The sequence below is a fragment of the Lethenteron reissneri genome, chromosome 34 (assembly GCF_015708825.2).
Source record: "Lethenteron reissneri isolate LAM-NWPU_2019-01 chromosome 34, ASM1570882v1, whole genome shotgun sequence".
NCBI lineage: Eukaryota > Metazoa > Chordata > Hyperoartia > Petromyzontiformes > Petromyzontidae > Lethenteron > Lethenteron reissneri.
Genome location: NC_083812.1, coordinates 296,622 through 323,848, shown reverse-complemented (window position 1 = coordinate 323,848; position 27,227 = coordinate 296,622). Strand labels below are relative to the sequence as shown.

At 47.6% G+C, this 27,227-nt stretch overlaps 1 protein-coding gene across 1 annotated transcript in view; it reads left to right on the top strand.

Moving 5' to 3' along the window:
- LOC133350504 (testican-3-like) overlaps positions 1-27,227 on the top strand; it is a 179,830-nt gene that overhangs the window by 5,939 nt on the left and 146,664 nt on the right. The window contains exon 2 of the mRNA XM_061564851.1: positions 6,244-6,372. Coding sequence (XP_061420835.1) covers positions 6,244-6,372 — 129 coding nt within the window. The remainder of the gene's footprint in view (positions 1-6,243; positions 6,373-27,227) is intronic.

The following is a 27,227-nucleotide window of genomic DNA, read 5'->3' as shown; positions in this document are numbered from 1 at the left end:
CCACCCCACACTCACCACCCCACACTCACCAAGCCACCCCACACTCACCACCCCACACTCACCAAGCCCCTCCACACTCACCAAGCCACCTCACACTCACCACCCCACACTCACCAAGCCCCTCCACACTCACCAAGCCACCCCACACTCACCACCCCACACTCACCAAGCCACCCCACACTCACCAAGCCACCTCACACTCACCAAGCCACCCCACACTCACCAAGCCACCCCACACTCACCAAGCCACCCCACACTCACCAAGCCACCCCACACTCACCACCCCACACTCACCAAGCCACTCCACACTCACCAAGCTACCCCACACTCACCAAGCCACACTCACCAAGCCACACTCACCACCCCACACTCACCAAGCCACCCCACACTCACCAAGCCACCCCACACTCACCACCCCACACTCACCAAGCCACACTCACCACCCCACACTCACCAAGCCACCCCACACTCACCACCCCACACTCACCACCCCACACTCACCAAGCCACACTCACCACCCCACACTCACCAAGCCACCCCACACTCACCACCCCACACTCACCAAGCCACTCCACACTCACCAAGCCACACTCACCACCCCACACTCACCAAACCACCCCACACTCACCAAGCCACCTCACACTCACCACCCTACACTCACCAAGCCACCCCACACTCACCACCCCACACTCACCACCCCACACTCACCAAGCCTACCCCACACTCACCACCCCACACTCACCACCCCACACTCACCACCCCACACTCACCACCCCACACTCACCACCCCACACTCACCAAGCCACCTCACACTCACCACCCCACACTCACCACCCCACACTCACCACCCCACACTCACCACCCCACACTCACCAAGCCACCCCACACTCACCACCCCACACTCACCACCCCACACTCACCAAGCCACCCACACTCACCAAACCTACCCCCAATCAGCAGCGCAGCGAAGTATGATCAAGCATCCCCCTGTGCCAGAAAGATAAGGGGAAGCTTTCATCCATCAGTGGCCCTGAAATATATAAAAGTGTAAATAAATACATCTATACATTGTGGGCTTTCTGCAATGCACACTGCAGGCAGCCACTGTAAGATGAACGACCATTGCCTCGCCATCCGGGATTCTTCATCGCAGAGGATGCCACTGCAATCGAGTCCGAAGACAATGTCCCACCACCGCACTCCATCATGGGTGGACATCCTCCCTGATAAATGCGGTAGTTCGGCACCCGAAATAAGCTCCCATTAACGTGGAGCGAAACGTCGGACATCGTGCCCCACAATGTGCGGCACGAACAGAAAATGCCAAAGAGCCTGCGCTGCCGCGGAACCGCGGAAGAGTACGAGCGGAATGCAGTAATTCACCGCCACATGTGCCGCCAATGTAATCATGTCGGACGCCATACTGCGGGAGCTGAAGGGCACGTGAATGCGTCGTAATTGGCTCGTGACGCGATCGTGCGGTTCGCCCTGTTCCGTTGATCGCGAGCTGTTCCGTAATTCCCGCGGCCGTAAGTCGGAGCCGTAACGAGCGCGCCTCGTGAATGCGGGGACGTCCCCGGCGCACGTCGGCACCAGGGCGGGCGGCGGCTTCCTCGGCGTGAATGGGCGTCGAGGAACACGCTGCTCGCAGCATGCAGCCCCACACGGCGCGCACGACTCCCACCTCTCCGTGCATTGTAGAATACCACGAGATATTCTTTGGGTCTTTCGGTAAAGCCACGTAGATAGAAAAAATAAAACAAATATCACGACGTTTCGTTCGCAACACAAGCAATCGTCATCACACACGATCATTATATTTGTTTTATTATTCTACGTGGCTTTACCGAAAAACCCGAAGAATATGAATTCCTACGGTCACGAAAGCTTTAAGTCGAGATTTATTCTACGAGATCTCATGGAGTGCGGCGGGACGGCAGAGGGATGCAAAATCCATCATTGTTGACTGTACTTCTATGCTCCCCGTCTTCATTTACCCCCCGCTCGCATGTGCTTAGCATTGTGAGGGTATGGTGGGAGATGCCCTTATCCAGCAGTGGATTGACAAAAAGGCTGGATGTCACGTGCTACATTTCAATAACGCGACGAGTGATTCCAGACCTAAGGACGATTGGAGCAGACCAAACGTTAGTCATTTTTGTGGGGCAGGATGACCTTGATTCTTAGTCCACATGTGTCAGAGACGAGCTTGTGGCCTGAGTGACGCTTCCCATCTTGACCGCGTGCTCCTGGGAATGCACTGCACACAGAGACCGTGCCACGAGAATGCAATGATGTATTTAAATAATATACATTTAAAGATACATTTAAAGATACATTTGCCTGCGTGTCGTGGAACTTCATGACGTAGGATCCCACGCTGCAGCCTGCGCCACTTTTGCTCTCTTTAGCGTAGGAAAGACCTCAGTAGTCCGACACTGCTCAGAGAGCCGAGTGTTAGACACCCGAATGAAATGTGAAATGACAAGGGACACGTGCGGAGGAGGAGGGCGGGCGGGTGGCGGTGGTGGTCGCGATGGGGGATGGCAGCAATGTTCGCAGAGTTGATGTCCGCACAAGGCGTCGCCCTGGAGAGGAGTGCTGAGGAAAGCGTTCCGAGGCTTCCGGAAAAGTCACGGACTTTCATAACCCAGTCTCAAAACACGGCTGCGATGGAGCTTTTCACGCACTCGTACATACAAACACACACACACCAACTATACCACTGGCAGAGAGGGTCATGCCCATACGGCATACATGTTACTTTTTGTTTTGTTTGGTCCTAATTCACATGGGACGGTCTCTCTCACTCAGCGCGAGCTATGAATGATAACGAGCGGGACAGCGTGACGCAGTGCTGCCACGGCGATAACGCGTTTTATTAAGGCGTGCCGCTGAGGCTCCGGGTCTGGGAAGCGAATAATCATGGAACTAATTACTGATAACGGCTTTTATTTATAATGTCAGGCACGTAATGGCTTCTGACCTTTGATTAATTAAAATGATGCCTTTTATTTTACCCTGCTCCGTATGGAGGAGCGTTGGGGGACAGGCTGAGATATCGCGTTCCGTGACGATAGCCCGTGCTCCCGCGGGGCGCTGCGCTTCAAACACCCCCATCCATCCCCCCACACTGCGCTGGCAAGAACCTAGAGGAAGCTTCAGAACACTCGGGGAGCTTAAGAGTTCAGCGGAAATGTCAGATTCCCATGGAGCCAGACTGTGGCAGGCACCCTGTCAGAACGCAGAGGAGGGACATCATCCGCCATGCAGAGGGGGACGCGTCGAGCCTCACGCCCCTCCAGCGTTCTCGGGCATCTCCACGAACACAAGACAAATATATGCAAAACGTTCAGCGGATGGTCACGGGATTTCTTTTTTAGAGACAGAAGGAGCCAAAGGCCCACGTGGCAGTGATGGCTAATGCATCCTTTGCTGCGTGTTGTTCCGTCCAGTTGCACTATACCTGTAGAGCAAGTAGGACACACGTCACGGATAGTTTAGCGATGGCCACTGGCAGGAACATTCTGCGCGGGTTTATATTTCAGGTGCCGCGTGCACGCCCCCGGTATGCCCAGACGCACGCTGTGTATTCGGTGGTGGACACTGGAAAGTTATTGGAGTGACGAAATATAGACAGCTGGCAATATGGAGGGGGGAATTCATTTTGACAGCACGCTTTGTGATAAGGTGACTTGCTTTGTCTGTCTTGAGCACGAGGCATTTCCTACTTAAACTTAAGTCAACGAAATAGGTCACGCTGGCATCACAAAGCCTCTGTGTTGAAGCTGCCATTTAACATTCCTCGAGTAAATGGTTCTGAAGGATGGTACATTTTCTTCATCGTTTTGTAGGCATCAAAAGGACATTTGAAACTCTGTGTAAAACCCTACGGAGATACAATCCACACGACTCGGTGCTCTGCTGCCTGTAGCAGCATGCCCGGCGCGCGTGGCGGGGCTCCATTTACAGTCGGCATGACAACGGTTCCGTCGGCGTTCTGGCATCCTGGTCTCAACCCAGACATCACCATCAAACACGCGCAAGCCTGTTGGCGGGAGGAGTTAAATTTTATATGTTCTTTTAAGAGCGGTTTTATTTATACGTTTTTACATAATGCATTAATCGGAATGTCATATCATGTTTAAACCGTAAAGATGATTGCACTTGCAAAAGGGTATATGTACGAGCTTTGCATGCTTGAGAGATATGGGCAATCGAGGTAGAAGGCCCAGTGGTGTGCACGCAGCTGTGTTCGTGCCTTGCGCTGCATCATTCACGGAACGCACAGAGTGCACAGAGTGCACAGAGTGCCGTGCGTTTGTATTCCACGTCGGCAAGCCGGGTGCGTAGCGCGGTGGCAGAGGTCACGATTTCAAATTCTCTTTGGGATTTACTCAAACAAAACCTTCTCTGTTAGGTAGACAGCAATGGATGTTCTGTGGATAAACTGATCCCGTCATAGAAATATAGAATTTAGGCAATTGATAAGCGTCCACCCCGTGCTTGTTTGATGGTGAAGATGTTTGACTTTTAAAACTTTTTCATTTACTCAGCAAAACTTGAATTGAGTCTCAAAACTACTTTATAGGAGAGTCCTGCTGGTTGCTTGGGAAGATTCTCAATAACCATTGGTTTGTGCTTTGAAGAGAAAAGGAAATTACCCAGAGAAAACCCAGGCATACGAGTAGCCTCTGACATTCAAGGCTTGTAGAGATGTATTGATTAGCATTGATTCTCATGCTCAAGATGCATTCAATGAATTGTGTGTTTGAGAATTGGTCATTTACAACGTATGCAGATTATGTTTGAATCTTGCCTTGAGACGAATGGAACGAATTACATACAGGGTAAACAAATTGTAACAGATGGCACAGACAAAACTAATGAGACTGTAATGAAGAGACAAACAATAATTGAATATTAGATTGAATTGTGGCCCCTGATTGTGACAGTTCATTGAATTCTGTGTATATGAGAGAAGAGGACATTCTGCAGGTGAATAATTTACATGTCCAGTGTTTGGCAAATGCCTGTATTCAATTGCAATTGGCTCGTTAGAGGAAAATTATTTTCCTGGACAAAATTCAGGCACATGCCTAGACTTAGACAATCACATCTACTCCCACCGAGGGTGAGATTAGGAACTCACGAATGGTCTAGCCCTGCCGCAGCGGTGTAGCTATTGGGTGTGTGGGTGGTCCAACTGCACCAGGGCACACGGGATGGACGAGTGTTGGCAACCAGTCTATGAAGAGGTGGTGGGAAAAGATTTGATAAGGGGCCTCAATTCAGTTCTTGCACCAGGGCCATGCCAACCACGGCTGGGGCAGCGGTCTCTACCACCCACTCAGATGACAGCAGTGGTTGGTGCCATCTCAGGTCATCAGCAGGGTAAATGCCTGGTGGCCGAATAGCGTGAGCCTCTTAGCTAACTCCATGAAACAATGAGCGGGTTTGGGGGTTACCTTTGTCACAAACGAGGTGGATTGACGAGAGTCACTGGGAGGCGTGGGCTACTACCTGGCTGAAACGCTGCATGCTGTTGGCATCGGGTGTCGGAGATTGTGCTTTTCCATGTCTATATATGTTTAAAGTACCGTGTTTAATATAGCCTATGATGTGACAACGATGTACTTCATGGTTTATGTATACACAAGACCTGGATGTCGGTATCAGCAGAACATTGTCACTTAGCAGGGCGGTGGTGGCTACAAACTTGGCCTGTAACCCAGCACTGTGGAGGTAGCGAGGTGTTGCTGGATCACCACTCGTATGTTATGAAACGCCCTTCCTGTGGGTGTCGAGGTGGAGCCATACCCTGGCTCACCAGCAAAAGGCGGTACACCTGTTCCATCTGTATGGAATAGAGTGTTGCACCCTCACACTCTTGGATTTTGTGCAGGTGCTCTAGTTTGCTCCCACATGTAAACCCACATTGATTGACCAATGACACCTTCGTATATATCGAGGACCACAGAGCTTAGATGAGAATTTGGCACCAGCTCACCACCTGGCTGCTGCATGTCCTGCTCATCTGTAGTTCTCAGTGGATATGAGTCGTTCTTCCCTTTCGAATACAAGCAGAAATTATTATTCTTATTATATTAACAATGTTTCCAGCACTCATGGCAACTACATTACGCCAGGGCCCTGCCGGTAGCACCCGTGGTGACGCGGTCCCCACGGTGCGTGCACGCCCCCAGCGCGATGACGACGGTGGCGGTGTGCGTGTGTCCCCAGATGCACTGGGCGGCTGTGGCCTGTGTGCTGCTGTTGGCAGTGGGGCTGGCCTGCGGAGAGATGCCGCGCTCCGACCAGCTCGCCGGCGGAAATTTTGTCGAGGAAGGTCCCTGGAACCGGTTCCGTGATGTGAGTGCTCACCCGCTGTACACTCGACAACGTTGCGTGCTCACAGACCCGCGGACACGACGCGCGTGTTGTGTACATTTTGCAGCAACAACAACAGAGGTAGCAGTGGCCACCGCGGTTCTGCAGTAAGTTTCGGTAACATCGCCCATGCGCGTTACCAAGTTGGGTGCACTTTGACAACTCGTACATGAACAATAACAATGTATACTTTATACAGCGTCTAAATGTCACCGTGTCTCAAGACGCTTCACAACTTCAGAGAAACTCCGTTCAGGTTGAACGGAGGTGGTGAGGGCGTGAGTGTCAGGGCAGGGACACATTGGAGAGACTTTTGACTTTTAAACAACTTTTATTGCCGCCAGCAGCAACAGCACTGGAGGCGATTAGGATATGAAATGCACAAAGTCACCAGCAAACAAATAAAACAAACGCTATAAATCCACACGCTGTTGCGCTAAATGTACCACGCACAACACGAAAGAAAAGTCACGTGGAGATAGAGACAAACGAACTGACTCATTTTGCAATAATCATTTTAAGAAACCTACTCTGTTGGAACAAAGTATAATAATTCGATAAAATGCGCTTGGCAATTTAAAACAATCGTTTCTGATGCAGGTATTAGATTCAAGCCTCAGCAGGTGCACCTTAAAAGTACTTGCATGATGTGAGCGTCAGTCCACAGGAATGCTCATAGGGGTTGGGGGTTGTGAAGTAAGAGTGACCATAACCTTCCCTTTCCCCACTCCTAGAAAAAAATCAAAGAGTGATTGGGCTCCCACTTCTGGTTTAAAATGTCTTAAATATCGACCATGTTTAGGCAACACAGGCAGAGCAGAAAATCTGGACACTCGCCACCCTATATTTGTGTTCGTGGACAAACAGAACTAATGGCAAGTGTAAATCTCCTCTCCGATTCCGTACGGCTGCTGTGTTGGTCACGGGAAATGAAGCGGCCATGCATCCCGTCTGTGTGTGCGTGCGTTTGGTGGCCCGCTTGTCCAAGCTCACCCTCTGTTTGTTCATCCTCGCTTCTCATCCGGCTTGACGTTTTGGGCCTTTGGGAGCCTGTGTGCGCTCAGCAACCATGATTTTAAAATAATAATCTCTATTCTCTATTCAAATACAATTTCAGGCATGACACACTGCACGGTCCTGATGATTTCTAAACAACAATAGTGCTGTTTGATGTAGGAAGTGCCGATTTAAATTAAGATCGTTTATCTCAAGAGCAGGGAGAGCTGATTCAAATTAAGATCATCTATCTTAATGTATATGTCACATGGGACACACGCTCGCACACACACACATACAAGATCCTCTATCTCAAATTGAATCAGTGATGTCTCTATCACGTGGGACAAACATCTCCTATATAGCTTACACAGACTCTAGAGAAAAGGTATGTTCGCGAGCACCTATTAATACCGGTGCAGTGCATAAGGGGGTTGGGCTACCTTTATTTCCCAAGTGCCAGTGTTTATGCACCAGCGCCTTGTACTCATTTGCAAGGATTAGTCGACCTCGTGGAGACCCAGAACTGGTTTCAGATCTCACTCACCCACTGATGCTAATGCCATGGCTAGGACTCGAACGCAGGTCACTGTTTTCTTAGCTAAGTGCACTAACCATTGCACCACCACTCTCACATGGGACTCAAGTACACACGTACAAAAACAGGAGATCTTTGTTATAATTTTAATCGGTACTTTCTATGCCATGTGGAGCTCATTGTTAGCGATCATCAGGTGCTTGCAGTTAATTTGTATGTTAAGGGAGAACACTTTTAATAATGAAAGGGTTTTCAGTGGTGGGTCACGACGACATGCGCTTAGGAAACTCCGCCTTAGACAAGTCCTGCAACACCCACTATGTGCGCAAGCGTGTTGGCTAATATTTCCTACTAGAAACTATATAAAATAATATACTATGCCAAGCAGGGATTGCTTGGCTGGTAATTGAATGAGAAATGTTCATGGAATACCAGATGTTATAGGCTTTGACTGTGAGTTGGCAAGGAGATATCAAGTACAGTAATGGATTCTAGGATATATCTGACACTTTGAGCATTACGCTTCCCCCCCTACATGAAGCCAAACGCTCGTTCACGGGACCGACCAACCAACACATTGCAGGGCCGTCGAGTGAGGCGTTCCTGGGTAAATAAATAGTACTACCACAGATGGTGAGCTTGAGGGCTTTTGGAGGTGTAGGTCTTTATCAGAAGGATACAAACCAATTTGATGTAAATTACAAACATAGTTGGGACTGAACGTTTGCAATGAACTAGAACCATTGGAAGAAATCTCTTGCAAGCAAAACCGTTGATGATCTACCAGCGTTGAGGTGGCGTGATTTTCGTCCGTACGATTATCAGTGCAGGAACGCGTGTCCATGGAACGTCGCGTGGCCACATCTGGTACGTTACACCGCAATAGGCATGTATGCAAGAGATCCAGACACGACTCATCTCTCACTTGAACGGAGGACGCCGTCATGGGGAATCGATTACGGGCGTGCGGCGCGCCGAACTGCGGCCCGTCACGGTTGGGCCCTCCCCACCATCGGCCAACTGATGCCGAAACCCTGCACTTAGCCTGCGCCCTAACCCTAAACCGCAAACTGCCAATTGTAGCCCAGTAATTGCACATGCACGCAAGGCTTTCTGTGTGTGCATGCCTCTGTTTTTGAATTGCATTGTCCCCAGTGATGGCTATTGGTGACTGGTAACCTCATCCCAGAATATACACAATGCGAAGGAGATATAAATAAATACATTCAAAGAAGGAGCAACACAATCCAGCAGATACATTACCTTGGAACGATCGCTGTGTGTGGAACGATATTAGACAAAAATGGTGCCCAATGATATGCTTTAATTGAATGCTCTTTGAAGTTTTTCATCTTAATATATCTCTAAAGCATTGCCGTGATGGCATATAAAGAGCGTTTAAACAAACTTCAAACCGGCAATAACGCCATGCATAGTTTCCTCTCATTTGTTGCCATGTGAAGATTACAGCACAAAATCTCTCCGAACCTGAGTCATACTCTCTCTCGGGCTTCTCTGTGTGCTGGCAAGAAGGGCTGTTGCCCGAAACGTCGCCTATTTTATACTTTTCTCTCCATTTATGACGTGATAATTTTTATTATAAATGTTGTTTTTAGTTGGACGAAAAACGACATCATGATACATAACTAATAACTCAATGCAATATCAGACAATTTGGATTTATATAATATCTAAATACAACTGCATCTCACGATGATGTACATAAACGATGGGTATATTTATTTTATAGAGAGAGGGGCAGTCAGTCATAGGCAGAAGGAAAAAAGGGAAGATTTTGATCCTGAACTGACACACTTGCACATAGAGACCAATATCATGCCATAAGAGACCCATGACTTACAGATGAATGTGTACTACACAGAGATTGACCCATATATGTGAGTCTATGGATTACTATAGAGTCTATGGATCTCTTTTTAATTATGTGGTTCTGGATATGCCTATAAGACTCGGTGTATGTCTACCGTGCAAGAGTTATGTATAAATTATTATGCAATACAGTGGGGATGTACAGAGTAGGTAAATTTGACCGTGGCTCAAGACGCTGTCCAGAAACAACAGCCATATTAATTTTTAAGAGCAAAAAAAGGCAGTCTTCTAAAGACAAGAGTCTGGACTTGAGCAGTGGCGTGGAGTCGAATGCAAAAGCACGGATGGATGGGGGAAGCGAGTTCTAGACCATGGGGGGCAGCAGAGGAGAATTAATGACCTCCATGAACCTTATCACCGTTTATTCTTATTGAGGTTGTATTCCTCTCCGATTTAATCAGTGAATTTTAAGGCCTTGCCAGGTATGAGATATTTATAAAACTATGTTCGTATTGTCCAGTTGAGAGCGGTAATACAATCGGTTATTCTCCCAAGGAATGTCTCATTGGTTGCTCAAACATGCTGAAGTGTAAATTAATATATGGAATACAATCTGATGGCTCTGTCAACACTGTAGTTATGATATACATCGTCACCTGAGATGGACCGTTCATATCCATGTGTGCATGCGTGTGTGCGCGTGTGTGTGTGTGGGCATATGTGTTCGTGCGTGTGTGTGTCACTGGCCGACATTGACTATTATTTGAACCAGTTCTGGGCTCCCATAGGTCGACTCGGCCTCAAATCAGTAGCTGGTGCGGTGTGTAAACATCGCCACTCGGGAGACAAAGGCCGCCAGGCATGGTGCTGGCCGCCCACCACCTCGTGTGACATACCGGCCTTCATATGTGCTCGCTAACAGCATTTGCCCCAACAGTCCGTTAAGGCTATATGGGAGATCTTTGTCTTTGCATGGAGTGGTGGCATGGTGGTTAACTAAATGTGCTGTACATCTTGTGACGTGAGTTTGATTCCTGGCCATGGCTAACATCACTGGTGAGTGATATCTAAACCGGTCCTGGGCCTGGGGTTTAAATGAGTACCTGGGGAGACTAAGTGAGTCACTAGGTGAGTGTCTGAGTGGGTGAGTGAGTGAATGGTATCATTATCGAGTGAGTAAGTGAGTGAGCTCGTGTGTAAATGAGTGAATATATGAGAGTGAGTGAATTCATGTTTTAGTGAGAGACTGGGTGAGTAACTGAGTGAATGATTGAGTAATTGAGTGAGAGGATATGAGTGAGAGAATGATTTAGTAATTGAGTGAGTGAATGAGTGAGCGATTGTTTGTCTAATTGGGTGATTTAGAGAATGATTGAGAGAGCACAGGCATGTCTGATTGGGTGTTTGCGTGAATGAGTGAATGATGAAGCAAGTGCATTGATATATAACCACCACTGTCGGGTCGTGGTGATGCATGCCTGTAATCCAGTACTGTCGAGGCGAGGGTTGGTAGATCGCACAAATTTAGCGAAACTTCCTTCCAGTGGACGTCGATATGCCAAACCTTGACTTACCAGGAGAAGGCAGTCCAGCAAATTGTGGGCTAATATTATTTGTCCCTTCTGTATGTGATAGTGTTATTCACTCGCTCACATGTATGGGCAGACAATATCGATAAATCCAGAGCCATGTTTGGTGCTCGCTCACCACCAGGCGGTGCTTCCTCAGATATTGTGAGATGCAATTTGCGTGAACAACGGAGCCATATTTAAAACTAAATATTACTATTATTTTGCGTGAATCCTAGGAAAAAAAATGGATAAAACCTAACCACGGCATGACAGCGAGTCGCTCCACTGCATCGCATCGCACACAATGCAACGCCACGCACGGTTCTGATGGTACAAAAAACTTGGTGCGTGTGTCGCCAAAAATCATCCTCATTGCGGAGCAACGCGAAGCGACAGCCGATCCTTCATTGCGACGGCTGTTCCTTGGCAAGCGCCTTTACGAGATTTTTGCACGTAATGATTAAATTATGAATGCTCGCTTCCTCTTAAAGCGGTTGCTTGAATGCATCACCGGTGGAGCATTTGTGAAGCTCATCTCAACGGGAAAAATAACATCTCTCCAGGACAGAGATGAGCGTGGAATTGAATGCACAGACAACTTCGAAATGCCAAATTAAATACTTGTAATATTTGTTACTTGCGACACACACACGATCCATTTGCGATGTTGGATGTATTTTTTTATAGAGCTCATCAGTCACTGCCATTGCTGATGCTCACGGAAAATTCACGAATGGAAGTTGCTCCGGTGAGCAGGCTAATTGGATTTTGAGACGCTTTTAGCCAGTGAATAGGGTCAAAATCAGGCAACTACGATGCGTAATGGTGGATAAATTGATGCAATCAAACTAATTGGCACACGCTCTCTTATCGTTGTCTAAAAAAAAGCCATGGCTAAAAAGAACATTACGGGCCACATTTATTGTGCAAACGAGCCAGGGCAATAATCCTCATTGCGTTTGTCATGGCTCTCGTACGCCACTTCTCTTAAAGGATATTGCTTTATCGTGCAACAAATGACGGCTACAAAACCGACTATCGCTGCTATATTTGTTTCGCAATACGTTGAGCGGCCCACGCATGAAGCGTGCCGTGTGCAGACGACGTCTCGAGCTCACACGGACCGGCGACAGCACCGGAGTGACAATCGCTGAGCTGTGCTTGTCACGCTCTTTGCTTTTAAATAAGGACGGTGACGGAGACCCAACAGCCTGATTCGTGATAAATGTAGACAAATGAGCCAGGGCCATCAAAAATATTCAACACACACAGAGCATTGGCAAGAATGCAATTGTGTACATGGCAAAATAGCCCAGTGTGTCCGAAATGTGTGACATTGTTGGCTATCGTTTGGCCCGAAGGTAAATGGCACGCTGCCGTACGGCTTGCCAATCAGTGACGACGGGGTGGGTGGGGGGGGAGCGAGCTTGGTCAAGTGGGCGAAAGGTTTGGGGAGGGTTGGCGATGGAGCGAGGGTTACCTTTCTGGCATGATAAGTGAGGTCGCACCTTTTGTGCGACGTGAAGATTAACGGCCGTGCTCGTGGCGTCACTCGGGTGATGAATAGCCTCTGGGATGGCCGGGGGGGGGGGCCACTGCGATGCCGCGGCGGCAGCCCCGTCCCCCGTCCCCTTGCACTCTCAAACAAAACCTCCGCGACGCCACCCGCCCTCCCTCAGGCCTCGACGCGCGCTTTTCTGCTCTTCACAGAGGCCGCTTAAAAGGGACATTTGTCACTTCTAAGCCGATTTCCCGTCGCTTAATTTGGGGCGGCCAGTGAAGTCAGAAAAGCGCAGAGGCCCCACGGGTGCGGCGCTCGCAATTCGCGGGATTGGAGGGCGGAGAAAGGTCACGGGTCGTGTTTGACGAGCGCGTGCGGCTCGTAGCAGCCCCGTGGTCTCTCCCGAAATTGCCTTCATTACCGTCGTTTTGCTCCAGCAGGATCACGTTCTATTATTTATTAGGTGTATGTTCGCTCACCTCCACAACCCTCGGCCCGGGTTATTGTAAGTGCCATGTCCAATGGAAGTATTGTATTATTTGTCTGCACATCTGAACTTCACCTGAGCCATAATCCCAGGGACAATTTCTCAAATCAACCACAGCTTCTAATCCCAAAACCCAGCACATCACAACCGTACCATCTATAGCCCATTACTCCTGATCCTTGACTCCAAGCTCAATCCCACATGCAATCCCAACCTCAACACTTACCCCAATCCTCGAAGCTAATCCAACTTTATCCTCTAATGCCATGTACGCAGTCAGTTATTTTAAATATATCAACACTCTTTGGTTCTTTCGGTAAAGTCACGTTGAAAGTAAATAAATGAAATAATTAAACAAACAACAATTCTACGTGACTTTACCGAAAAAAACAAAGAATACTTCCTGCAGTCACGAAAGCTTCAAATCAATCTTTTGCACGTTCCTTTTTGTACATCAACCACGCTGGTATTATCGTCCCCTTTAAGGTGCACTGCGTTGTCTAGTCCCTCGTTGTGGGTGGTGGTGTTTGTCTCTCTATCACGCAATGTCTGTTTCTCTGTATCTCTGTACTTTTCTCTGTGGCCCATGTATGCAATGTGGCGTCCCTTACAGTTTAGTGCTCTGGGTGGCCACAACAAACCCCCATCGCTAAGACCAGATGCGAGAGGCAGCGCAACTGTGAAAATATCACGCCAAATGAACACAGCTTAGTAAACAGCACGTGCGGAAACCTGACTAGGTGCGGGATATTTCGGGTCAAATTTTAGAAGCGCACAGAATTGCCAAAACATCATTTGCATGCGTGCTCAGGCACCGAGCTTGCTGATTACATTCTGCTTACAATCTGGCCACTCGATGGATTGTAGCGGGTGGGGGAGGGGTGGAGGGAGGGGTGGAGGTGGGAGAAGTGGGGGCAAGTGTGGTGGTGGTCTCCAGGAGTGAGGGTTTGTTTCTGCGCAATGTTCCAGCATCCACTGCGGAGAGAGAAACGGGACGTCGGGAATGATTTACATGGAGCCCTGTTCCGTCACCCCCCTTCCTCCATCAACCCCCCTGCTCACCGCCGCCCCTCTCTCCTCTGCCCATCACAATTTGCGTGCCCGCCATTGTTTCAGAGCACGGTAAATTACTACATCGGGCAGTTTGGAGAAAGCTCCGTGCTTTGGTTTAAGTGAATTGTAATGCGCATTCCAGTTGCAATCAGCGTAAATCAGCAGGCTTAACACACTTGCAGTGTATAAGTGACCTGCATGATCCTCGCTAGGTGGTCTTATCTGAGTGACCATGCATTGATGGCCTGGGGGTTGAGATGTTCTCTGTATCGGGGATTTCTCAATTTTGACAGCAGCCGTGTATTTAACTATGTTGTGAACAAATACGTATGAATTGCATGCTGGTTCCTTCTTGATTTGAAGCTTTCGTGACTGCAGGAATCCATACTCTCCTATCTTACAGTTACATGCTAATTTCTCACATTAACATCACTAGCCCCGGCCACTTCTTTATGACCCTTGGGTTACACCCATTTCAAACCTTTTAAAACAGTCTGCCTCAGCAGCGGACCATGCTTTCCCACCTGATGACGGACTCGCTTGTGTGGCGCCCGAAACGTCGTGATTTATTTTATTTTATGCCTACGTGAGTTTACCGAAAATACCAAAGAGTATGCTGGTTCCTGATTAGCTGTATCCATGCGTAGGTCGCCTTCACCACCGTTGTGGCATTGTTTGCATTCATGTCTAAGGGCCGTGTCTCGTCGAATCCGCTTGGGGTGTTCTTTTGTGCAATGGCTTTGGCTGCAAATCAATGCTCCTCTCAGCTGATTGCGGCTGAAGAAAACGAGCCCACTCGGAGCGCCTTCACCAATCCGTGCTGCTGAGTGCGAGCCGGGGACGAAGGGGCCAGCTTCCTACCACGCACGTCTGTCATCCTGTGGAATTAAAATGGTTTGTGGTATTTTCAACATCCTCTCGAACCTAACAGATGTTGCTCATTTGATTGAAAATTAATCGTGTGCGACACACTCACGAGTTTGTTGTGTGTGTGTATGTGTGTGTGTATGTTGTTGTGTGTGTGTATGTGCCCATGCGTGTGTGTTGTGTGTGTGTGCCCATGCGTGTGTGTTGTTGTGTGTGTGTGCCCATGCGTGTGTGTTGTTGTGTGTGTGTGTGCCCATGCGTGTGTGTTGTTGTGTGTGTGTATGTGCCCATGCGTGTGTTGTTGTGTGTGCCCATGCGTGTGTGTGCCCATGCGTGTGTGTTGTGTGTGTGTGTGCCCATGCGTGTGTGTTGTTGTGTGTGTGTATGTGCCCATGCGTGTGTGTTGTTGTGTGTGTGTATGTGCCCATGCGTGTGTGTTGTTGTGTGTGTGTGTGTGTGCCCATGCGTGTGTGTTGTTGTGTGTGTGTGCCCATGCGTGTGTGTGTGCCCATGCGTGTGTGTTGTGTGTGTGTGTGCCCATGCGTGTGTGTTGTTGTGTGTGTGTGTGTGCCCATGCGTGTGTGTTGTTGTGTGTGTGTGTGCGCCCATGCGTGTGTGTTGTTGTGTGTGTGCCCATGCGTGTGTGTTGTTGTGTGTTAGTGTGCCCATGCGTGTGTGTTGTTGTGTGTGTGTATGTGCCCATGCGTGTGTGTTGTTGTGTGTGTGTGTGCCCATGCGTGTGTGTTGTTGTATGTGTGTGTGTGTGCCCATGCGTGTGTGTTGTTGTGTGTGTGTGTATGTGCCCATGCGTGTGTGTTGTTGTGTGTGTGCCCATGCGTGTGTGTTGTTGTGTGTGTGCCCATGCGTGTGTGTTGTTGTATGTGTGTGTATGTGCCCATGCGTGTGTGTTGTTGTGTGTGTGTGTGTGCCCATGCGTGTGTGTTGTTGTGTGTGTGTGTGCCCATGCGTGTGTGTTGTTGTGTGTGTGCCCATGCGTGTGTGTTGTTGTGTGTGTGTGCCCATGCGTGTGTGTTGTTGTATGTGTGTGTGTGCCCATGCGTGTGTGTTGTTGTATGTGTGTATGTGCCCATGCGTGTGTGTTGTTGTGTGTGTGTGCCCATGCGTGTGTGTTGTGTGTGTGTGTGCCCATGCGTGTGTGTTGTTGTATGTGTGTGTGTGTGCCCATGCGTGTGTGTTGTTGTATGTGTGTGTGTGCCCATGCGTGTGTGTTGTTGTATGTGTGTGTGCCCATGCGTGTGTGTTGTTGTATGTGTGTGTGTGTGAGTATGTGAAGCTGTGGGACAATGGGTTGGCAATCGATTAAAACAATTGGTGTGAGCTCAACGCCATTTAAACACAGCAAAACACGAGTAAGCATGTGAACCTGCCCACCTAAGTTAAATTCTTGAACATGATTATCATCAGTGGCAAGTGATATCAGAACGGGTTCTGGCCCTTTTCTGTGACCTAACCATTCCCTCCAGCTGGCCATCACCCATATCTGATATGTAACACACAGCTGCCCATAGCTCAGAGCTCCCTATTATGTGTAGCCAGCCATCGCCCTTTTCTGACCATTACACATGGCAGGTCGCCATGGCTGGCGTAGGTTCATGCTAATTCGGAGCAGCAGCTGCCCACTATCCCCCCCCCCCCGCCCACTCCACGCTTGTCTCATGGAGCAGCAGCAACAGTAGCAGGGGAGGACGGGTATGGATGGTGGCAGAAGTGGAAGACGCGGGTGGGTGTGCAGCAGATGATTTACGCAGCTCGGGACTGGCCCACGCAGGTGCCATTTTAACGCATTGGGTAATGAAGCTTGGAAATGGGAATCCGAGACCTGCAAACTGATCTGTGATGATGGTAATCACTAAAGAGGTAGGTGTAGGGGTTCTTTCCTTTCCGTGCATGCAAATACATGTGAATGAATGCAATAGATGCATGTTATGCACTGAGCTACTCACCTCTCGCAGGAGGACTTAGTGCAGTCCACAGCATAAAGTAGCGGTGGCGTTTATGATGAGCGCTCTTAAGGTCATTGCAGATGCATGAAATGACACCCACTGTCTAGGCTGCTGCTGCTGCACTCCACGAATTATACAGCCTGGGAAATTGTATGCCGCCTGCTACCCATTGGTGTGGAACAAAATTCACAGTATAAATTCCAGACTATCGTTTTAAAAATATGGTTGTACACATTGCTTGCAGATCACACACCGCATTATAATAGGGCAGTGATCCTGTCAATGTACAACCCAGAAGCACGTTGTGGAAATTTCCACATCCCTATGTTGTGGACTAGCCAGTCCATGGGAGAACTACTGTTCACTTTCAACAAAATGGAATTCCTTTCATGAGCTCTAGACAGATATATTTCTCATGTAGTGTATGCTCACTGCTAAACGTATAGTATGATACTTTCCATTAAACTTCCATTTTAAAGTCATCGTTGTGCAATCTTATTCACTCTTAGATTGCCTCTTCACCCATGAAGTTCAACATACATACAAATCCCACTTATTCCATGCAAAAGGAGACTTGCAGTCTCAGTGGGCTCTCCCATGGATGAAATAAATGTAATTACTATATGCGGTTTGTGCCACTGCATGTGCACGTGTGTGTGCCCGTACAGACACACGTGGGGGTTATCGGTGTGTGTGCGCAGACGTGTGTGTGCGCAGACGTGTGTGTGCACAGACGTGTGTGTGCGAGTGTGTCTTGTGGTGCAGTGGGGAGCAATAGTGTAGCGGTTAGCACGCTGCGCTACGAAACTGGCTGCCCTAGTTCGATTCCCGCTCACGGCCAACACCAGTGATGGATTATCTGAATCGGTCCTGGGCCTTCCCGAGGTCGAGTACCCAGTGCAAGTGCAAACGACAGAACTGTGTAAACGACATGGACAAAGGCAGCCGGGTGTGATGCTGGCCACACTGCTCCATCGTGCGCCGTGCCGGCATACATACGTAAGGACAGTACGGGGGGATGTGAGGACAGTACGGCTCCCCGTGGCTGTGGTTCCTAATTAACGTGATGGGAACAGACGGGTAACGTAAGGGTAATATGGGACCTAAGTGGTCGTTAATGATGGGGATAAAAGCCAGCGTGGAACAGGACTCTGTGCTGCTGCTGCTGTGGGGGAACCAAGGAGCTGTCGTCGCCGTCGTCGTCTTGGAGAGGTCGTCTTCATCGTCTTGGATCGGGCACCTCGTAGTCTTGGGAGGCTCGGGTTGTATTGTCTCCGTGACTACTACGCGTCCGCTCCTGTGTAGCCAGCCAACCACACAGGGAGCGTCGCGCAGTCACAGAAGTTACCCAAGTGTATATAGTCACTCGCTAAGTTATCAGTGAGTCGGTGAACTTTATTCACAATAAATATACATATAACTGAACAAGACGGCGTCTCTGAGAGCTACATTACACATATGTGATCACGATCAGCACTGGGAGTGTGCATTTATCGGAGCGGACAGGACCGATGTTCGCATTGAATCCCATTACTCATTGTGCACGTGGTCTTGAATCGGGCACTTTGCTTTGTGGCCAAACATTGTTGCTGTTTCATCAGAGGGCTCCATTATCCAAGCATTATGGACATATTAAGTATATTCGCTTCCTTTCACGTGTACAACATAATGCATAATCTACCCTAGCATGAGATCAAGGTCATATTTTTTATATTTTGTTCATTATATTATTCCTTATAGGACAATTCCTGTTGTGCGCCCATGTGTTTGTGTGTTTTTCGAATTGCAAGTTTTGCCTTCGGGTGGGGGCTGTGGGGACCGGTTGTGTGAGGGGGGTACTTTATTTTTCTCGGTAGGCAGCCACGATGGGACTGCAGGTCCCTCGTTGCTTTATATCGCTGGGCAAGTCCTCCCATTGGCCTGGGGCTGCGGTGCATTAGTGCTCGATACATCTTGCCCGTGCACGGTCTCCCATTGAGTGCGTACGTCAGTGTGCGTCTCTTTGTCTTTGTTGTGTGGGGGGGGGGGGGTGCAATTGTTCGCGTGCTACGCTAAAACCCGGCGAAGAACCCAATTCGTGCTCACGGTCAACACCAGTGACGAGTATCTGAACTGGACCTGGGCCTCCCCTAGGTCAACTCTGCCTCAAATGAGTACCTGGTGCAGTGTGCAAACATCGCCACTCGGGAGACAGAGGAGACTCGGCGTGGTGTTGGTCACTCACCCCCTCGTGTGCCGTGCCGGCCTTCATAGGTGATTGCTAATAGAACTTTCCCAACAGTCTGTTAAGGCTATACGGGGGAACTTTGTCTTTGGTCTATATATGTGCGTATTCGATTGTGAGGAACAGTAGTGCTCTGTGTATTCAACACTCGGTGACCTGATTCTGACCTCAGGCCACAAGCGATATCAGTTGCGAGTGATTTATGAACAAGTCCTGGGCCTCCCCTCGGACAGCTCAGAGTGAAATGATTCCTGGTAGAGTGTGCAAAATAGTGTGTGGAGCATCGGTGTTCTCATTATACTACAACCCTTTTTGTGCATTGTGCTGGCCTTCATAGGTTCTCGCTAACAGTACGAGCACGAGATTCTATAAGGTTACATACTAGCTTATTCTGTCTGTACATGAGGGGCGACAGGTCTCATTATGAGATAAAAAACACATATGTATAGCATTCCCTATTTCTGCAACACCAGATCACGCACATTGCAATTGATCTCATCGGATCTTACTGGCAAGCCAAGCAGAATGTAACCTGTATTCTGCTCTGATGAATGACCACCATGCACAAACAGGTTGCTCGATGACTTCATCCTTGAAAACACATTTCTCGAGAACTGCTGTTCGTGTTCAGTTTGTCCTTCCCCCGCACCTCTGCTTAGCACGGTTGGCTACGTATGGTGCCAAACAAGTTCAATATACATAGATTGTTGGCTCGGTAGTGGGTAGCAGAGGGGGGATGCAGCTAAATCCATCGGTGGATAGATGTACAGTACTTGTACCTCTATGCTCGCCACCGTCAACCTGTAGCAGTGACCATTGTGGCGAAGTGTGGTCAAACATACCCCACGGCGACCCATGGCAACGTCGGGGAAGGCCCTCCCTCCGTCTAGCAGCGGATTGACCAAAGGGCTGTGTACGCGTGCACTTCTAGCATTCAGCCTCTTCTTACAATTATGACTGCACTTAATTTATTTGGTGAAGTGAGACAGAATTCATTTCCCAGTCTTATTTGTTTACGGTGGATGAAGAGCAGGGGAACGGAGCGTATCCGTGTTCATTGTGACAGCCGCTCTGCTATGCGCCGCCCTGCTGTGTCGTTTTCGCTCGCGTTCCAGTGCGTGTGGCTGCTCGCGCGTGTCGCACGTCCGTGTACATGCTCGTGTTCAACGCACCTGTGTGCCGCTTTATTGATTCATTTATTAACGTCACACGTGTGTCTGTAAAGTTACGCTGGACGTGTTTGCTTGCGGTTAATAATTCCAAGTTGAATGAAGGAATAAGGAAAATAAATTTCTGGGGCTATCAATGATGCTGTTATTAAAGGAACCAATAAATCAAGCATATTCTTGGTTCTTTCGGTAAAGTCACGTAGAAGGGAAATAATAAAATAATAAATAATAAAACATAATTAAATAATTCTCATGACGCTTCGGCCACAACGCAAGCAGCCGTCCTCAGGTGAAGAACAGGTCTGTCGGGATGACAGCGTCTGAATGGGCACCACCAGGCTTGGCAGCGTATATTTAAGCTGGGTTGGAGGGGGGAAGGGGCGCCTTGACAAAGGAATTTGCATATCAAGAGGCTCTTCAGAAAGGTGAGAGACTCGATTAGCTGAGCCTTCTTATCCCGGAGTTTGTTGAAGGATATTAAAGTTTTGTGGAATCCCACCCCGTAGTGGCGGTTAAATTTCGATTTAAAGCTTTCGTGACTGCAGGAATAAATCAAGCAGATCAGAGATGCAGTTAACTACTTAGTGGAGACCGAGCGAAGGGAAGAGAGCATAGTAGAGATGTCGGCACGAGATGACGAGACTACGTCACAGAGTACGGAGGCTATAACTGGGCAGGAGCAGCTTAGGAAAGGAAGGGATGGAAGAAAATGCGGGAAATATTACCCAGTAGTGAGAATTTACAGGATGACAACAACGACATTCCAAGTGGAATTAAAAAGAGCGAAAGTCAAACGTATGTCCAACTTATGAATACTAATACCCACAAACGGTGACTTCTGGACAGAAAAAATCAAGCTTGTGACCATAGTATCAGTTCTCCCATCATGCGTTGCATGTCACATGACATCACCACTGCGTATAGATTGCACACAGTCTTGTTCGAAGCTACTGAGAACGAAATCAGAGTTGTTTCCAGCCTGCACTTACACGTTCTGTCTAATTCGTTGCTCATGGTTACATCCCAGCTGATGAGGTGGCAGCGAGACGGACGTCTCTTACTCAATTCGTCCGTTTGCAACGGATTATTTCTGGAAACGCCGCGGTACCCCTGTGAATATAAACGTTTCACTTTAGCCCACCGGTGGGTGTGTTGAAGAGAGATTCAACAGCATTTTAAAATTTGAATTTATCAGCGAAACGTCGTACTCAAATTTAAAAATGTTGTTGATTCTCTCTTCAACACACCGGTGGGCTAAAGAAGTTAATTATTTTGTTCCTTTGAAAAAACGTGACACATTTTTTACTGTTTGGCCGTGTCGGGTGGTGGAGGGTTACGACACATTTATAAATAATGCGATCTGACCCAAAAACCTATATTGTGGATATAAAATTTAGTCTGCAGCTTCTTTAGTCATGAAACACGCTGTTGGAGATTAAAGCGCCATAGGAGCCCTGGCAACTAAAAGGCTGCGAGAGCTGCCTTTCATTTGTCATGGCAAGTTAAACCGGGTGGCATGGCTGTGCTTTTGGTAATGAGCTGCTGAAGTTGTCTTGAGTATCCCATTGTAAAATTGTATTTTGTTTTTTTTCATCGCCAAGGGCGCCGATTCCTCATTCAACTTGTGCACTGCAAACCTCCTCTACCATCTCGTGACCTTATTCACAAATCCAGCTACAGTGGCGTCCAGTGTGTGCTGTCGGGGTGGTTCGTTAAGAATGTAACGATGCATCGATTCGTCGATCAACATAGATTATTATGTTCGCAGTACATGTATGGCAAAGCGCGTGTGCCTCCCGATTGTTTACGATTTTGGAAAAAGAAACCTGAATTAAACGCTGAAGTTACATTAATGCTAACGGAGTGAGCAAAACAAATAAAGATGGAAATAATTATATCAATTATATTAATAAATATTAATATTCAATCGCAAATCACAAATACCCATGAGGCGACGATTGCTATGTGTTTCCTAAATAAACTATTTATGAGTCATTTATGTAATTTGGCGACTTTGGACCATAAGACCAGCAAACAATGGCTTGCTCTTCTTTACATAACGTCCACTGAGAAGTGGACGGCGCATATTCATGGTTCATATGCAGTTTTAACCAAGGGCGGTCTTCTGGATTCGAACCACGAACCTCTGCAAGCAACGTTGGGGCCCAATCGACAAAATGTTCCTGTTCTTCTCTGAATTTCTAAAGTTGCTTACCTGTGCTCAAATGCCAGAAGCTTCTTTCGTAGTTTAGGAGCTACCATCTTCATGCATCCATATATCCTGCATACATCCAAACTATCTTAAAAAGCCACAATAAACGTCCCACTAATAAAAAATGGGGATCTCCGTAATATCAGAAAAGTTTAAAGCTCATATTGTTTTGCCAGGTGAGAATTAAAGTGACCAGGACAACATCATTTGCTAGTCACCAACAACGACAAAACAGGATACCACAAATGAATAAACATAAATCAATACAAAAACAAAGTATACCACCAACCCATAAACAACGGTATCACAAGAGGAATTGAACATGACTGCAAACACAATTGCTTGCAGGACAACTAGGAGCATCCCTGTGTTTGTTTATCTTCATTTCTTGTACTTCATGGCTGTGATGTCCAGTGCCTGGTCCTCTTACCGCCAAGTCGCTCTGATGTAGCGCCACCTCTCACACTCCTAGTGCAGGGCTCTCGCTTCTAGAACGTTGGTGTTTCATAAAATCTACAATTTCAAAGGATCTTGTTACTTTGATACACAATGAAACAGCTTGCGGACCGTGAGCGACACAACGGGTACCTGCTGGCTACAGAAGAGTGGTGTTGCGATGTTTATTTGTGCACAGCTGTTTGGGTGTGTGCGCGTGTGAATGTGTTGCATTGTCTTGATGGCACTGCATTACGATCTGGCTGCCCGAGTTCAATTCTCGGCCATGGCTAACATCAGCGGTGATCATCTGTGCCGGTCTTGGTCCTTTCCTAGGTAAACTCAGCCTTAATGAGTACCTGATGCGGTGGTGTGTAAACATCAGTACTGAGGAGACAAAGATGGTTCTGGCCACATGACCCTCTTGTTTGCTGTGCTGGCCTTTGTAGATGCTCACCAACAACACTTACCCCGACAACCGGTGTAGGCTCTACGGGGGATATTTGTCTTTGTGAGTGTGTATGAGTTCTGTACTGTACAACTGATGATTGACCAGCTGCCTCTGGTTGCGAGTGAATCTATGAGCATCTGTGCCTTCACGAGTGAGTTCCTTCGTGTGTATGTCGGGGCCTGTTCTGATGCAGTGTCAGCATTTGGAAGAGATGGAGATTGCCAGCTTGTTCAGATGGCTAACTCCTTGTGAGCATTGACCCAGCACTGCTGAGATCCTACAGCTGAATCTGGAACAAGCATCGACGATTGATTCGCGTTTTTAGTTGCAACGAGTTGATGATCTCAGGCTGGGTCACCACGGCCTGCACAGAAAAAAAAGACAAATTCACAGTTGATTTTCATTGACTTTCCAGCTCTGAGGGAATACAAAAACAACCAACCTTGATTTCAATGTAACAAACACCTTGATAACAGGGCATCTTAGAAGGTACAGCGCCATATATAGTGTAGATAAGCAATTGAAGCGACCTCAATATAGTTCTATGATGTCATCTTCCAAAGGCTGTATTATCACACGGGGCAATGTTGCATTGCTTAGTTCATGTGACACCGATAGGGTGCACTTGTTGGGTGGGAGGGGGTGGAAAAAATAAGAAACTAAAATTGGAACAGCTACTGCAAGTAGCTGAATCCATTATCTGCCAGTTCACTCTCTCACCCTGATTTACGGTTGGACGCCAATTGCATTTGGATTGCACCGTGGAAGGTGAAATGAAAAAACGCTGCAACTTCAATTAAAGTCAACCGTGAACTTTCTGCGACGGTATTCTCAGCATCTCCTTGGGAGAAACCCAACTCGCACATGTTGCCAACCCCAGCCACAAGGCATCTATCCCCCAACTGAGCGCCGGAGCTGCACTCGTGAGCGAATTAAGTGGCGCATTGCAAAGCACTGTGCATGAATATTACATCACGAGGTAAACTTCCCCTCGGTCTTTTTTTGTTAAGTGTTTTAAATATTCATTAACTGTTTCTTCTTGTTTTAAGTTTCTGCTTCCACGTGTGATAAATTAGTGACAAATGGTTTGCTCTTGAGCTCTCACGGGGCGAATATTATGCGCGCGTTTAATTGTAACATCATAGATGCATTATGGGGGGAAAGTAAGATTTGTATTTACATTTGAATGGCTTTCTGAACGTTGTGAAAAGCATTTCATACATTCATATGTGCACATCTCCTTCATGGATTTAAATGTAAAGGCGCCACTGTGGGCCATGCAACCAAAACTATGAATAATCTAGTAAACCATTAGTACACCATATAGTACTCACCATATAGTAGTACTCACCATATAGTACTCACCATATAGTACTCACCATATAGTACTCACCATATAGTGAACCACTGTTGTCTGCGCTTATTCAATGGAGGACCAACAAAAATGCACCTAAAGCCGTCTCGTCGTGGCCAGCAGACTTCGACATTGGCACTTGGAACACCAGTGCTCTACACTGTATACTTGGAACACCAGTGCTCTACACTGTATACGCATTGCTGCAGGCACCGCCATGCCCTGTTCAGCCCTTTGTAATCGAGACTTGTTTGTTCGATTTTAAGAGGTCATCATCGTGATTAATACCATCATCAGTCAATCCACTGCTGGATCAAGGCCTATTCCCAAGCCGCCATCTCTCACGATCCTGCGATTTCATCATCCATTGAGCACCTGCGCGCGAGCTGACCGGCACGGTGAAGTATGGAAATCCTCTCGCCCGTGACCAATGTGGCGAGAGCACAGAGCTAATTGACAAAGTGATTATGATTTAGAATGAGAAGTATACTTTCCGTGCACTGAACGGTTAAGTCGCGTAGGTTTTTGTCTTTATTATACACCGGCTGTGCAATTAAAGTAATGTTTTTTTGTATTCGTTGTTCAATATCCAAGGCACTTGGTGCTTGGGAGTGGAAATCAATAGAGTGTTCTGTCAAGGGGATATAATTGGCATCACTCGCATTCATAATTTACGACGATTTTGTTGTGTGTGTGTGTACATAAAATCTGAGAGCTTGTGAACCATCCCCAATGCCATTCCGGACGCGAGAATATTTCCTTGCACCTCCCTGTCCGTGTACCTCTCTGCCTCCCTGCCTCTGTGTGTGTGCCCACCTGCATTCCTGCCTTGCTGCTTTTCTGCCCCTCGACCACCCACGTGTGTTGGTGGGTGGTGGTAGCCCTGTGGTGAGAGGCCACCCTCGATGCTGTTCATGTTCCATGCTGCTATAAATACGAGAAGTAGAAAGTTGCAATGAAAAAAAATCCATCCTTGGAAATAAATGGGGGAACTGCAAATTGTGAGAGAGCAGAGCACTCCACCCAATCTCATATTGCCTGTAGCCCTAACACACAACACAAACCACATATTTGCTCTAACTCTAGAAAACTATCTAACCGGATTTGGGGCCGAACCATAATCATATCAAAACACGATTCATTTATCTTTTAGCATTGGCCCGACTCTAAACTCTAACTGCACTAGCCAATCGGACACTAACTCTACTCCTAACCATAAAGTCTATCCAACCAGCTCCTATCCTAATAATAATAAAATAATATTTTATTTGTTATATTTTATTATTTTATTACTTCCATTCTACGTCACTTTACCGAAAGAACCAAGAAGATGAATCCCTGCAGTCACGAAAGCTTTAAATCGAAACAGCTCCTATCCATTTCCTCATCCTACCTCCATCTCCAGTGCTGCCACCAACCCTTGTTTACATTTTAAGTGGTATTTCACTTTGGGGCTTTTAAGCACTCGTAGGTCTGAATTGAATTAGCAGTTGTCCTGTGGATGGACTTCTGCCATAAAAAGTGGTATTTTCACCTCTGGAGCTTCAACCATGCCCCGATTACATGTTTGTAAAATGTATACTTCTGGTGTGGGCTGCTAATACTTTCCCGTGCTCTTATTCCTGCCTGCTGCTGCTGCTGCTGCTCATTTTTGTGCCTTGTAGACGGCACACATTCATATCGCAAACGCGTCATGCAAATTTAATGAGCGGTTCGCTGGGATACAATTAGCGGCCCATTGTGAGGCGGAGCGAAATAAAAAATGAATGTTGCGAGTCGCAGCACTCTTGCGCATGTGCTCACACACACACACGCATGCTCGGTATACCCGCATACACTGGATTGTTGTACTGTTGTGTGTCTACTAAGCCAGGTAAAAGACACCATTATGATCTCACCATTATTTCTGTGCATAGTTTTATGAGAGCTGTTTGGTGGAGTGGCGACAAAGCGGAACTGCTCTGTAATACCCAGCGACCTGAGTATAAATTTTGGCCTCGGATAAAATCAGTGATGTGTAAAATCTGAACCGGTACTGGGGGCCCCGCGCCCCCTATATAACCAATCCACGACGCTGACCAGCGTGGTGAAGTATGGACAGACGACTCTCATGACTTACGCAGCGCGGGGAAGCATTTATCCAGCAGTGGACTGACGAAGGGCTAAACATTTATGAGATTGCTCT